Below are 14,892 nucleotides of genomic sequence, written 5' to 3' on the forward strand. Positions count from 1 at the left end.
AAGATTGTAGATCGGAGAGAACAGTGTTATTTGGAGAAAATGGGAAGATTCGTTACCACCATTCCAAAGAAAGCAGCTGTTCTCATAATTGGTATGTATCCAAGGTAGGATGATTCTTGGGTTTCCGCCCCCCAATATCAGGCCACTTAAGGGGCTATGTTTTGTGAATTTTGTCTAGTATTTCAATTTCTTAATCTGCTTAACATAAAAGTCTATATGTTTCATCTGATATTTTCTGATTAGCAAACATTTGCTGGTTGGTATTTCTGCTATCCACCGATACAAATCATCAGCACAAGTAGTATTAAGACTGGAGCTTATCTGAATTGATGTTTTCAAATGTCCAATGTTGAAAGCATCTGCTAGTGAGATTGTTACGGGAATTTAGTGATGAATCCTTTCCTACTTATTTCTGTAATAATGGTGATATTTTATTTCCCAGAAGATGGGAAATAGCTGGAGATGAATATGCTTCACTGTCTTTAAATTTTTTCTACATAGTCTGTCCCCTCTAAAGATATCTTTAAGCTTTAGAAATAAGTTTTGCAAGTATTTCACTTCCTCAAGTGTTCTGAATTTTAAAAATTGTATGAGCATTTAAAGATATGCAAAGGTAGATCATAGTTCTGTGAGTTTATAATCTGGTAAGAAGAAAGAGCTGGATAAAAAACTATACTGTAAAACAAGACCAATAAGCTTTATAATCCACACTACCCAGGCGTAGGGTGGTATTTTGGAAAATAGAAAGACTAATTCGCATTGCAGTGGTTTGTGAGGCATGTGTGTGTTTATACCGTGGTTGGGAGACATGGAGGTAGGAATGTTTTAGTGAAGGGGATAGTATTGAAACTACGCATTGAAGGATAGTTATAATTTTATAGCTCATGAAGTTGTTTATAGCTCTAGTGTCTAAGAGATTTCAACATCTTGCCACGTAGAGGGGAGAATGTGTAAGAAATGTCAGGGAGGTAGAGAATATCATGGTTGTTTGGACAGTGTGAGTCACAGGACAGCTGGACAGTAATGTTAGCATAAATAAGAACTGGTATTGCAGTGGACAATGAAGATAAAAAGGCTGGTTAGCTCTTAGTTATAGAGGGTCTTAAATTCCATGAGGAGAAGATTAGATTTTTTTGCTGTAAGCAATGGGAAACTAAAATGGTGGCAAGATTATAATTTATAAAATGGATGTATAATGACCTGTAGATATTTGTTGTAAATATAGAAAGGAAATAATGTGGCTTAATTTCAGCCAATATTTAAAAGGCTTAAAAGTCTAAGTTGAGGAGCACCTGGGTGGCTCAGTTGGTTTAGTGTCTGAATCTTGATTTCAGTTCAGATCATAATCCCAGGGTCAGGAGACCAGGCCCTGCATTGGGCTCTGTACTGAGAATGGAGGCTGCTTATGATTCTCCCTCTCTCCCCCCTTTCCCCAGGTTGTATGCACACTGTATCTCTAAAATAAAATTTTAAAAAGTCCAAGTTGACTTTCTGTGTGTCAACCTAGTAATGTAATACCAATAAAGGCTTTGCCATTTTTGCTTAAACTTTGAGGAAAATAGCATCTAGAATAAGAGTGAGAGTCCTATTTTATTAGAGTCCTGGGCAGGGGCATTGGGAGGGGTCTCCAGGTACAATCTTTAGAAAGAGGCATTGATAAGCTAGAAATTATCTGAAGGACAATGGCTAACATGGAAAGAAATTTGGAATGATATCTTGGGGGATATGGTAGAAGGAACCAGGAATGGTTTTGATGCAAAGAAGACTTGAGAGGAGGAAAGAACTGTCTTGTCTGAGGATCTACTACAGAAGCAGAACTGGACTTGCTCCAGTGAAGTGCAGAGCTGAGAATGAGGAGCTGGAAGGTTAGGAGAAAGCAGATTTCAATCCAATATAAGGTAGTTTCTTTTTTTTTTTTTTAATTTATATTATTCATTTGGGGGAGGGAGGGGCAGAGAGAGAGAATCCCAAGCAGGTTCTGCACTGTTAGCATGCAGTATGATGTGGGGCTCAATCCCACAAACCACAAAATCATGGCCTGAGCCAATATCAAGAGTCAGACGCTTAACTGACTGAGCTACTCAGGCACCCTGCAATAGAAGGTAGTTTCTAATGGCCTTCCTCAGGGGTAATGAATTTCCTTTATAAGTAGATATTTGAGAAAAGCATGGATGGTTATCAGTGAAGTTGTAGAAAGCATTTGTACATTGGGCTAAGAGACATGCAGATGACAGCCAATTTACCCTCAAGGAAAGAGAACCTGTGATTCAACTTAGACAATGAAGTATTGAAGAGATTTCTGCAGGAAAGACTTTCAAGGCAAAAACGGTTGTTATCAGTGTTAGATATTGCAGAAGGCAAAATGAGGTGAGATAAAATGCCATTGGATATGGCAGCTAATTGAGTAGAATTGTAGGATCAGGAGCTATATTCATAACTGGCTGAGTGGTTGTTAAAGACTTGGTATCTTTCCTTCATCAAATAGTCAAAACATTTTTATCAAAGCTTTAAGATGTGCCAAGCACTGTTTCAGGTGCTAGAAATAAAGCAGTGAATGAAACAGACAGAAATGCTTCCTTTGGAGACGAGTTGGCAAGTGGAGAACAGGGGTAATACGAATAGCATTATAAATAATAGTAGGAGGTGGTAAGCGCTATGCAGAAAACCATAGCAAGAAGGTGGGATGGTTGTGCAATATTAGAGAAGTTGCTCGGGAAAAGCCTAATTATAAGGATGATATTTGAACAAAGACTTGAATAAGATGTGGGAGGGAATCATATGGTCATCTTGGGAAGGAACATTCTTTGCAGAAGGAATGGCATATGTGAGGCAGGAAAATTTTTGGTATATCTGGGGAACAGTAGAATCAAAGCACTAGAGCTAAGTGATGGGTGGAAATGGTCATGGTTAGCGTGGTCAGACTTAGAAGACATAAGAAGGACTTTTTTGAATTTTACTACAAGATGTATTGTCATTGGAGGACTTAGAGCAGACAAGGAACATGATCTGACACACTTAAAAAGGATCACTTTGGTTGTTTCATTGAAAATAGACCATAGGGGCACCTGCATGGCTCGGTCAGTTGAGCGTCCAACTCTTGATTTCAGCTCAGGGCATGATCTCATGGTTCATGAGTTCAAATCCTGCATTGGGTTCTGCAATGGCCCTACAGATTCTGCTTGGAATTCTCTCCCTGTCTCTCTGCCTCTCCCCTGCTTGTGCACGCATGCTCTCTAAATAAATAAATAAACTTAAAAAAAAAAAGAAAAGAAAATAGACTCTGGAAGGGAAAGACCAAGAGCTGAGCCCTGTTAGTGTCATTGGTATCGACACCAATAATCCAGGTAAGCATGATGGCTTGGGACCAGGTTTGCAATAGTAGAGGAGGTGAAAAGTGATAGAACCACAGGATTTGATAGTGAGTTGAAAATGTGGGTTGTAAGAGAGAGAGAGAGAGAGCCTTATAATTAACATGAGGGTTTTTGACCTGTAGGAGGCATGGGAGTGAGGGTTTGCTGCCCTTGTTTCAGATGAGGAGACAGTTAACAGTGAAGGGAAAGAGGAAGACAGGACAGTGGCTTTGGATAGTAGGACAGGTTTCAAGAGAAGCAGGGTTTTTTTGTTGTTGTTGTTGTGTTGGGGTGGGTGGGTTAGGCTTAACTGTGCTTATGAGCAGAAGAAAGAGTAAGATGAGTCAAGAGAAATGTATAAATACATGAAGGATGTTTCATGAGAACACAACAGTTAAAGAAGATTTAGCTTTGGAAAAAAGAATAATCACTTTCCTGAGAAAGCAACAACAACAAAATTCAGGTTACCTATAAGAAGGTTAAATGAATTTACACTAGATGTCTTCTTAGTAATTGTAAGGTTTTAGCTGCTTCAAGTTTAGAGGATGAAGTTGAGATTAAATAGTTAAGATACTTAATAGCATGTAAGGACTAAAATGAATCAACCAGAGATTAATGGGAAGACTTTCAGCAACTTTACAACTCAGTATTAGCATGAATTGATACTGTAGTTCAGCAAATCTAAAACAAACTGGTTGTAAAATTGTTATTTTATGTACTCAACAAAGAAATAAAAAATACCCCAGATCAGGAGATTTCAAATAAAGATGGGACACCAAAAGCTGTATGTTCAGTGTAAGGCTAAACCAGGCACACGCCCACCCACGTGGAAAGCTACATGCCCCTACCTTGACACTGGTGTAGAGAGGGGTAAAAATCTTCTCTGAGATTTTGAATCACAAGCTAATACTTATGCAGGTATGTAGTCTAAAATTCCCACCACCTGTATAGTCTGAAACACCTGAAAATAACGTAAGTAGCATGCAGTTGATAGTGCACCTGGGTGACTGGCCAGAGATCATTCCTCTCTGCAAGAACTGTGTCCATCTAAGTCTAAAAGAATTAATTGTAAGACTATACTGTAAGAACCTTCTGATTCTGGAATGTTCCAATGTGGAGGAAAAAACATGTGCCTTAGAAATGTAATGCGATACGGAATCAATCTCCATCTTCGTGATTTCTCCATTATGCTAAGCAGCCTTGAGAATGGTAGAAGGATTAATTAAAGATGGAGTTAATTAACTAATGTTAAGATAGAAACAAATAATGTGAAGAAGGAGCAAGGAGTTACATAGTTCCTCCAAGCCTATCTTTATTCTGCTGGGTGGTACCTAGATTCTGAGACCTGGCAGATAAAGGACACTCAGGTCATCTCTCCCCTTCCATGCCTGTGGGAGACATTGCATTTCTAAGAGCCTAGAACAGTGCCTGGCATATAATAATGCTCAATAAACATTTGAATAGGTAAATCAAGGCTTAATTTTGGTAATCCTCTCTCACTTAGCTTGATTAGACCTCAGAATCCTTTGCAACACAGCAGTCACTAACAACAAACCAGGTTGGCATATGATTTGAAATCTGTTTTCTATCACTGAGGTAGGGATTTTGAGGTAGACAATAATTTGATGAACAGGAGAAAGTACTTGCCTTTGAAGCCATGAAGCCCAACCTATACTTCCTATTACGTGTGAGGTGTGATGAGTCTTTTAATATCATGACAGTTTTCTTATTTGGAATAAGGGGAATAATTTCTCCCTGCCCACTTCAGAGGGTCATAAAGAGCCTAAATAAGGATGATAGATGTGGAGTGCTTTTTCAATTGAAGTGCCTAAAAAAGTGAGCTTTGTAATATTTTAGACAGCTTATTGTTTTATAAATTGAAGTACTTAAAGAGGGATTTTAATAATATTTAAGCAGCCTATTTTGACCTCGATGTTCAAGATGATGGACTTGAAAAAGTGAAGCAGGGAGTTTCTGGTTAAGAAGATATTTAGTAAGAATTGTTACATTTGGTTTTTGGAAACAGGGCATTAAAAAGCTGGATAACTCCTACAGTCCTGAACACTTATTACTTAGAGGGCAGTGATACTGTTAAGAGGTCTAAGGCTGTTGATGGAGTGCCTGGGTGGCTCAGTCAATTAAGTTGTCTGACTCTTGGTTTTGGCTCAGGTCATGATCTCATGGTTTTGTGGGTTCGAACCCTGCATTGGGGTCTGTGCTGGCAGTGTGGAGCCTGCTTGGGATTCTCTCCCTCTCTCTCTCTCTCTCTGCCCTTCCCCCGCTCATGCTGTCTCTCTCTCTCTCTCTCTCTCTCAAAAATAAATAAACTTAAAACAATTATGTAAAAAAACCACAACAACAAGAAAGGTCTAAGTCTGTTGGGAAAGACTGCCAAGTTTTAGAAAGAGGTTTGTTCTGACACGTTAGATTCCAGGTAAGAGTGCTTTGCAGCCCAATGAATGTGAGGCACAAAAGATGCTAAGTATTTACGGTCTGCTGGGGTTTCTTTTCTTTAATAATACGAATTCGTGTAGGAAAATAAAAGTAAAAGATTATGTGTTAAATTATGTAAGACTCCTTTCAAAATGTTTAGACATATTTCTAAAGATGTTAATAAAAGGTCACAGCTGACCTTACTGGGAGTTAGGAAGGTGACATTGCACCTGCAGGGACTGAGATCCAGGCTGACCTTGGAGGATGTGGCTGGTTAGAGTTAACATATGCAGCATGGTCAATCCATAATTCATGACCCATAATTTGACTTCTGGGTGAAAACTATGAATTTTCAATTAGGCTAATAAGTTAGAACAAAGAGGTGAATCTTAGGGTTTTCAATTTACAGATCAGAATCCTAGCATTTTATAACTGAATGAAATTTAAAGGGTGGTTTCCGGCCACTCTCTAATTAATGCCTCTATTTGTTGGATAAATGCCAGCAATTTGAGCCTATCCAAATTATTCTTACATAAGGAACTTCCATTGCCTATTATCTTCTAATAGTCTTTATGATTTTTGTTACTGGTAAGTTATGAGCTAAAGCCCATATATTAGATCTTATTTGTCACACTTGACTGTCCCATTTATTATACTTTCTCCACCTTCCCCTGTCTAGCTTATGTATGTGGAAAATAATGGTACCAGAAGATAAAATTATCCTGATAAAATTTGCAAGCTTAGACATACAAAATCAAGTTGGTTGTGACCATGGCTATATATCTTTACAATCAAGCAATGGAGTGCTTATTAGTACGTATGTTACATTTATTTTTTCTTGTCATGTTAGAGTACCTGAACAACTGAAGACATGCAAAGGGACCTGAAGTTAGATATCTGCCATAGAACACTTTATATGCTGTCCCTTTCCTGAAGGGGCAGATGTGTGTGGTAAGAGAGGAACCAATGACTGGCATGTTGAGTGAGCTATTCCCTTCTCAGGTTGAGTAGCAGTTTTTTTTTTTTTTTTTAAATTTTTTTTTTTTCAACATTTATTTATTTTTGGGACAGAGAGAGACAGAGCATGAACGGGGGACGGGCAGAGAGAGAGGGAGACACAGAATCGGAAACAGGCTCCAGGCTCTGAGCCATCAGCCCAGAGCCCGACGCGGGGCTCGAACTCACGGACCGCGAGATCGTGACCTGGCTGAAGTCGGACGCTTAACCGACTGCGCCACCCAGGCGCCCCATTTTTTTTTTTTAATTTTTTTTTCAACATTTATTTATTTTTGGGACAGAGAGAGACAGAGCATGAACGGGGGACGGTAGAGTAGCAGTTTTGAATGACATTGATCTCACAATTATCAGAAACTTCCTTTCAAGGCAACATCTATTTTGTTTTTTGGTTTTATCACAAAAGTGGGTGCCTGTTTGCCAAATTTGGTAAAGACAGGTAAGTAACTGGAAGAAAATGTAAACCATTAAAAATCCTACCACCTAGAGATAAATGCTGTTAACATTTTGGGGTACTGTATATTCGTTTATACATAATAACTATACACATTGAACTTCACATTGTTTTATAATGTTCTTTTCTCGCATGACAATAGATCATTTCAGGTCATTTGTGGAATACCACTTATACACTAAGCATAATTGATAACTTTAATTGAAATATTATGTGTTAAGCATCTTGATAGAAGATCTCTAGAGCTGGTATAGACCTTGGTCTCTAGGTCTCCCTAGGCCAGTGATTAGGACAAATAGCTTGTTGCAAATCGACAGGGTGCTGTAGATAAGGTATTGTGCTAAGGGTTATAATATTCATTGACTAAATGATTTCACATTCAGGCCTGCAATTTACCTAGGAACCATTCTTTCAACCAATCATTTGTTAAAAAATCAACTATGTGCCAGATATCATATCAAGTCCTACACATATGTGGAGTAAAAACAGTCTCTGCTCTAATGCAATTGCAGTCTGATAAGGTATCTAAGCGTGTACCATAAAGTAGAAAATGACAGGTACAGGAGATGTGCTGTGGTGACTCAGAAAAGGTACCTCTTACTTCAGTGGGTATTTAGGACGGTTTATGAGAACTGGACTTTGAGTCAGGCCCTGAAGGATGAGTAGAATTTAGACATGTGAGATTGAGTTTGAAAAAGCACAGATACAGACAGTGTGGAAAAATTAAATTAACCAGTAAATAGTTTGGTGGGTTGAGAACACAGAGTTCCTGGAACATAGTATTAGGGAAAAAAATTAACAAGTTTGTGACATTTTTAGTAATGCTATTTCAATTTCTTTTCCTTTTAAGGTAAGGTCTGTGGAGATAAATTGCCTTCACCATTGCTGACTGAGACCAGTGAGGCCACAGTTACATTTGTTTCTGATCCAGAAAACGGTGGCAGCAGCTTTGAGCTTACATTTACTGCTGTTCAGAAGCACTCAGAAGCTGGTATCTCAGATATTTAATTCCCTGATGTTTTTATCTGATATGGGGATAAGGAAGAGGGAATGCCTTTGGCCATTCACTTTGGATTTCCCTGACACTTCAACAGGTTCAGGCTGTGGGAGTGTAGCTGTATTGGTGGAAGAAGGGATGATTCACTCTGCCAGTTATCCTGACTCGTATCCCATGAATGTAAAGTGTCATTGGTTCATTCGTGCTCCGGAGAAACACATTATAAAGGTAAGCAGCTAAGGAAGATCTTTACTTCATTGAGAGCTTAGCTGTGTTGGTTAGGCAGAACTTGCTTCATCCTGGCTATGAAACTGCCATTATAACTAGGAGCTTCAGTTTGCTGCCATATATAAATATGTCAACCTACATCTGGATCTATAAATGTGCTTTGAAAAGTTTGAGCAGTTTAAGAGAATACATCAAAAAGTAGGCCTCCTTCTCATCTAACACCCATCATACCTCCTAATGGCAAGTGAACACTAGAGTGTCCCTAGGGAGATCTTCTGAGCATTTAGAAACATGCATATATTTACATTGCTTAGCAATGCTTTTTCTCCTTAAAAATATCTCAAAGATCTTTCCAAATGAGTCCACAGAGCACTTTTCATTAACTGCATACATTACATTGTGTGATATTCCATAATTTCTTTCTTTTTAATTTTTTTAATGTTTGTTTATTTTTGAGAGAGACAGACCACAAGTGGGGAAGGAGCAGAGAGACAGGGAGACACAGAATTGGAAGCAGGCTCCAGGCTCTGAGCTGTCAGCACAGAGCCCGACACGGGGCTCGAACTCACAAAGCATGAGATCATGACCTGAGCTGAAGCCGGACACTCAACCAGCTGAGCCACCCAGGGGCCCCGATATTCCATAATTTAAGTCAGTTCCCAATAATATACACTTAGTGGGTTTCCAGTCTTTGCCCTTACCAGCAGTGCTAGTACATTCTTGTGTCCATGTATTTGGGCACATGTGGATGTATGTGATTCCCAGGAGTGGACTTTCTGTGTCAAAGGATTTGTGCATTTAAACCTCATAGTCATTGCCAAATTGCTCTCCAAAGAGGCTGGAATTACTTACACTTCTATCAGTAGAATAGGAGGGGTAACTGCCAGCCTTTTCATGTTCAGAGGGAAGCTTTTAAAGTTCATCTCTTCTCTTCCTTGACCATTTCTCTGGTTATGTTTCTAATTTGCACAGTTGGAATTTGAGGACTTTATCACTGAATTTAGCCCAAACTGTATTTATGATGCTGTTGTGATTTATGGTGATCCTGAAGAGGAGCACGAGTTAGGTGGGTAACATTCCATCTGTAAAGAACAAGAGTAGTTGTAACACTGACTGGCCTCCTTGGGTGACACAAAGTTGAATGAGAATAAGGATTTCTTATTCTGGAAACTCACGTGTCAAAAAACTTTAGCTTTAACTGATGAGCCAACAATGGATTCACCAGAAGATTAAAAAAAATTTTTTTTTTTTTTAAATTTTTTTTCAACGTTTTTTATTTATTTTTGGGACAGAGAGAGACAGAGCATGAACGGGGGAGGGGCAGAGAGAGAGGGAGACACAGAATCGGAAACAGGCTCCAGGCTCTGAGCCATCAGCCCAGAGCCCGATGCGGGGCTCGAACTCACAGACCGCGAGATCGTGACCTGGCTGAAGTCGGACGCTCAACCGACTGCGCCACCCAGGCGCCCCCAAAAAAATTTTTTTTAATGTTTATTCATTTTTGAGAAAGAGAAGGAGCATGAGACGGGGGAGGGGCAGAGAGAGAGGGAGACACAGAATCCCAAGCTGTCAGCTCAGAGCCTGACACCAGGCTCGAACCCACAAGGTCTGAGATCAGGTATGAGATCATGACCTGAGCCAAAGTTGGATGCTAAACCGACTGAGCTACCCAGATGCTGCCCCACCAGTAAAATTTTTTTTAAATGTTTATTTATTTTTGAAAGAGAGAGAGAGAGAGACAGCATACAAGTGGGGGAAGGGCAGAGAGAGAAGGAGACACAGAATCCAAAGCAGGTTCCAGGCTCTGAGCTGTCAGCACAGAGCCCAACGTGGGGCTTGAACCCGCAAGATGTGAGATCGTGACCTGAGCTGAAGTCAGACACTTAACCGACTGAACCACCCAGGCACCCCTCACCAGTAAGATTTTTAATAGAAACATGTAAAATTTGGAGAATGTTTCAGAATATTTGGAAGGTGAATGTGAAGTCCCAGGGAAAAAGGAAATAGTAACATTGAATACATTTTTGGCAGTTACTGAAGGTAATTTTTTCAATTCCTTTTTGTATTAAAAAGTAACCAAAAAAAGTAACTGAAAAGTATAGTAACCAAAAGTAACCAAAGTAACCAAAACTATAGTTTCTACTTGAATCTTAAAAGTTAATTTTTGGAACTAGAACTTCAAATATACTTTCCATTTTGACCTACCAATTTACTTAGTATAAGAAGTTATCTCTTCCAGCTGTGCAGCCACTCCCTTAATATACCTATTATTTGTCCCTTAGATGTCAGTGTGGGTCTGAGACCCAGGAATATAGGTGGGTTGGGAATGTTTGGATATTCAGGGCAGCTGAGTGGAGGCACAATCCCCCCTCATCCAGCTGAATAGGATCTGTATAGAGTGGGCTTCAAGTGAAGCAGTTTTCAGGTGTTACTTACATAAAGCATAGCCAACTTCCCTTTGAAAGGAGGATACAAAGTTTGGGATTTTCTTTAACTCGCCCCTTCCCACTGTGTACATTAAAAGTCAATTGACATTTCTATGCATGCTAAAAATCAGATGTCTTTTCTCTATCTGTAGAGTGTTTTTCTATGAGATAAAATTACAACACATAGTTATCTTGAAACTAGTGTTTCACTCCCACATACAATGGAAAAGTGTGCCTACAAACCAAAGTTGAAGAAAACCAGAATTGCTGGGAAAAAATTAGATAATGTTTTACCTCTGTTTTCTGACTTAAAAAATTTTGTAACTGTAAATCAAACTTTCCTAAAACTTTTACAGCTAAACTTTGTGGGATCTTAAACCCTACTCCAATATTCAGTCCTCATAATATGCTGCTGATTCATTTTAAAAGTGATGGTGAAAATAACTTCCGAGGCTTCAAGGCTAGTTTCACCTTTTTGCTCTCAGGTGAGGATAAGCACTAGCACAGTAATTATTTTTGCTTGTGAAAATAGTTATACGGAAGATCACTTAGGCATGTTTACCTGAATTTAGGGTGCTTGAAACACCTTGGTGACAAAATATAAATGCAGATTCCTGGGACTCCTGGGTGGCTCAGTTGGTTATGCATCTGACTCTTGATCTTAGCTCAGGTCTTGATCTCAGGGTCATGGGCATGGAGCCTACTTTAAAAAACATTTTTTTAAATGTTTATTTATATGAGAGAAAGAGAGTGGCAGAGTGTAAGCAGGAGAGGGTAAGAGAGAGAGGGAGACACAGAATCCAAAGGAGGCTCCAGGCTCTAAGCTATCAACACAGAGCCCAGCGCAGGGCTTGAACTCACAGACCGCGAGATCATGACCTGAACCAAAATCGGACGCTCAACCTACTGAGCCACCCAGGTGCCCCAAAACATGCAGATTTCTGGGGCATCTGGGTGGCTCAGTTGGTTGAGCATCTGACTTCAGCTCAGGTCATGATCTCACAGTTCATAGGTTCCAGCTCTGCATCGGGCTCTGTGCTGACAGCTCAGAGCCTGGAGCCTTCTTCAGGTTCTGTGTCTCCCTCTCTCTTTGCCCCACCCCTGCTCACTCTCTGTTTCTCTCTCGAAATTAAATAAACATTAAAAAAATTTTAACTGCAGATTCCTGTGCCCACTCCTGAAGATTTAGGTTCTGTAGATCTGTGATGGGGCCCTGGAATCTGTGCTTTAACAAGAACCTCTGGTGAAGCTAAGAAACTACATCCACTCAATGATCAAAAAACACTTTAAGCACCTTATATCAAAAGTAGATAATTTAGATTAGAGAATGCAATTCAGAAATGAGATTGACTGTCTCTGTTTTGGGACATTTCAGGGTTTTGAAGGATTTATAGTTTTCTAGCCATTCTAGAAAATAAAGCAGCCTTTACTGAGATGGAAGGAATATCATTCCTTAAAGACCCTAGTGTGGAAAAGAATGGGTGATGTACAAAAAACTACAAATAATTTGGCAGTGTTCAAGTTTTGGAATGTTAGAAGAGGCAAGAGTCGTATCATGATGGATTCAGGGCATTCAGTTTTAGGTACCAGAGTGATAGGATAGCCAGCTAACATTTGTTGATTACTTGCTTTGTACCAAGTATAGACTAAACATTTCACATGCATTACCACATTTATTCCTCCTTACAAACCTAAGAGGTTTATACAATGCTCTCCTTTTCACAGATGAAGGAAGAAAGTTCAGAGAGGTTAAGTAGCTTTCCCAAAGATGCATAACTGCCAAGAGGTGGAGCCAGAACTCAAACGTTGGTAGTAATGTGGAAGATAGAGACAAAGATTAGGCAGAGATTAGTGAATTTACAAGGAGAGTAGTGAATAAATCATTGTAAGAATTTATTTTAGGTGTAGTCCTTGATCAAATATGTTGTGGCAAAGGTGATATATAAAGTAGAAAAATTCCAGCATGATTCTGAGGACTCTGGCTTGAGTGGCTAGGTGGATGGTAGAGCCACTAAATGATACAGAGAAACATAAGACCGTGTTGACTCTTGAAATCAATTGGTTTCATTTGAGACAAGTGGATTTGTATGAGCTTGTGGGAGATCCAGATGAATATAGCTAGCATATTCTACATCTAGAATTCAGAAAAGAGACTTAAGAGAGAAATGTGGAAGTCATATATATGCAAATGAATAGTAATAGGGTTATGAATTGTACCTTGTGGAATATCTTGCAGGCTGGAGGATAGGATCTTGAAAAAAAGACTGAGATTGAGAAGAGATGGTCGTAGATTTTTTGAGAAAATCAAGAGAGTAATTTAATGGAGCCAAAGAAGGAAGAAATGCTTAAAAGGGTCAGATACACTAGGAATTTAAGAAAAATATAACCAATCACATCTATGGGATCTGGCATTTAGCACTGGAAAGATTGCAGTAGTGAAATCAACATTAGAGTGGTTTTATGATTGACCAGGTAAGCAAGCAGGGTCAGCTAGTGTACACGACTTTAAATATTTTCAATTAAAAAAATGTTTTCTCTGTAGACTCTTCAAACCAAGTTGGATCAACATCACCTCCCCAAACCAATCTTGTATCTTCTGCAAAACTTATTCCATATGGTGAGTTGATGGTCACGTAGTTACTACCTGTTTAATCTTTCTTCTTTGGAAAGCCTCATTTTACATTTATATAACTCTACAATGAAGAAGAATGAGTTTTATATTTAGGTCCATGAAACTTCCAGAATTTTGTTTGGGTTTGCATATACACATATAAATAGAGGGAAGAAGAAATAAGCTTTATGATTAGAAGAAAAGGGTGCAGAGAGTAATTCTTTGTCCTCATTTGCACCTGTGCAAACTTGATATTTAAAATATCTTCCTAGAATCCATATTTAATATATGATTATGCATTTTGAGGCAAAGGGAGAAAACAAAGTTTTTTGTTTTGTTTCATTTTAGCACACACTGGCAACTTTGAACTTACTTGTAATCTGAAGTATCTGGTCAAAAATTATGATCTTTCATTGTTCTATATGCATGTATTCAATATGGCCTAGATGGGCTATGATAGGAAGTTGTACAGGGAGCTGTAATAGGAGAAAATGCCACGAGAGAGAGAAGAAACAAGGATATGTATGAAGAACTTTATATGCTCGGTTAACAACAACAACAACAACAACAAAAATAACCCATCCCAGTAGAATGTAAGTTCCATGACAGCCAAGACTTTTGTCTATTCTATTCACTGATAGATCAGCGACACCTAAAACATCACTATCGAGAACATTGCCTGGCAGTACCAACCACTAAAATTATTTATTGAATGAATGAGTAAATATTACTCTGTAGGCCAGTAACCAAAAACCTAATTGCTTAGCAGAGTTACCAAGGCAAGCTTTTAAAATCAGATTCCTCAGAGGTGGATGTTAGGGAGTTGATATCTCTATAAAGCTCATCTGATATTTGGAAATTACTACCATCAGCTATTGGAGGAGGTGTATGTTCTTTCTTATTTCAGTTGGATAGGTCATTAATTTCATCCTCTCTGCTATAGGTATCTGTGGCATCCCTCCATTTAGTCTCCAGTGGCTTTCCAGAAGAACTGTAGTGGGGGAGGAAGCCTGTCCCCACTGTTGGCCATGGCAGGTGGGTGTGAGGTTTCAAGGCAGTCACCAGTGTGGAGGTGCCATCCTCAACCCAACCTGGATTCTCACTGCAGCCCATTGTGTGCAATCGTGAGTGAAACTGATGATATTTTAATAACGTACTTAGCATGTATTTATGGCCATGCCTAGGGTAGAAGTATAATTATTGAATAAAGTCATCCAGGCTAATTCTAAAGCAGGAATCTTTCAACGACTTTCTATACAGCCGTTTCCTCTACTTAAACAATATCAGTGAGGAAAATGTTGATCAAATCTTGAAATTGCTCATCTCATTTATGGCAATCTCTGATTATTATGTTGAGCACACGTCTGTTTCTCTTTAGC

The 14,892-nt window shown here is 39.1% G+C and overlaps 1 protein-coding gene across 1 annotated transcript in view; it reads left to right on the forward strand.

The window, feature by feature from the left end:
* Positions 1-14,892, forward strand: part of OVCH1 (ovochymase 1) — an 83,888-nt gene that overhangs the window by 12,453 nt on the left and 56,543 nt on the right. The window contains exons 8-15 of the mRNA XM_086715123.1: positions 4-91; positions 6,463-6,596; positions 8,102-8,242; positions 8,346-8,476; positions 9,449-9,542; positions 11,259-11,387; positions 13,445-13,519; positions 14,457-14,637. Of these exons, the coding sequence (XP_086571249.1) occupies positions 4-91; positions 6,463-6,596; positions 8,102-8,242; positions 8,346-8,476; positions 9,449-9,542; positions 11,259-11,387; positions 13,445-13,519; positions 14,457-14,637 (973 nt within the window). The remainder of the gene's footprint in view (positions 1-3; positions 92-6,462; positions 6,597-8,101; positions 8,243-8,345; positions 8,477-9,448; positions 9,543-11,258; positions 11,388-13,444; positions 13,520-14,456; positions 14,638-14,892) is intronic.

The sequence above is a fragment of the Puma concolor genome, chromosome B4, assembly GCF_028749965.1.
Source record: "Puma concolor isolate L17-30 chromosome B4, mPumCon1.1.hap2, whole genome shotgun sequence".
Lineage (NCBI taxonomy): Eukaryota > Metazoa > Chordata > Mammalia > Carnivora > Felidae > Puma > Puma concolor.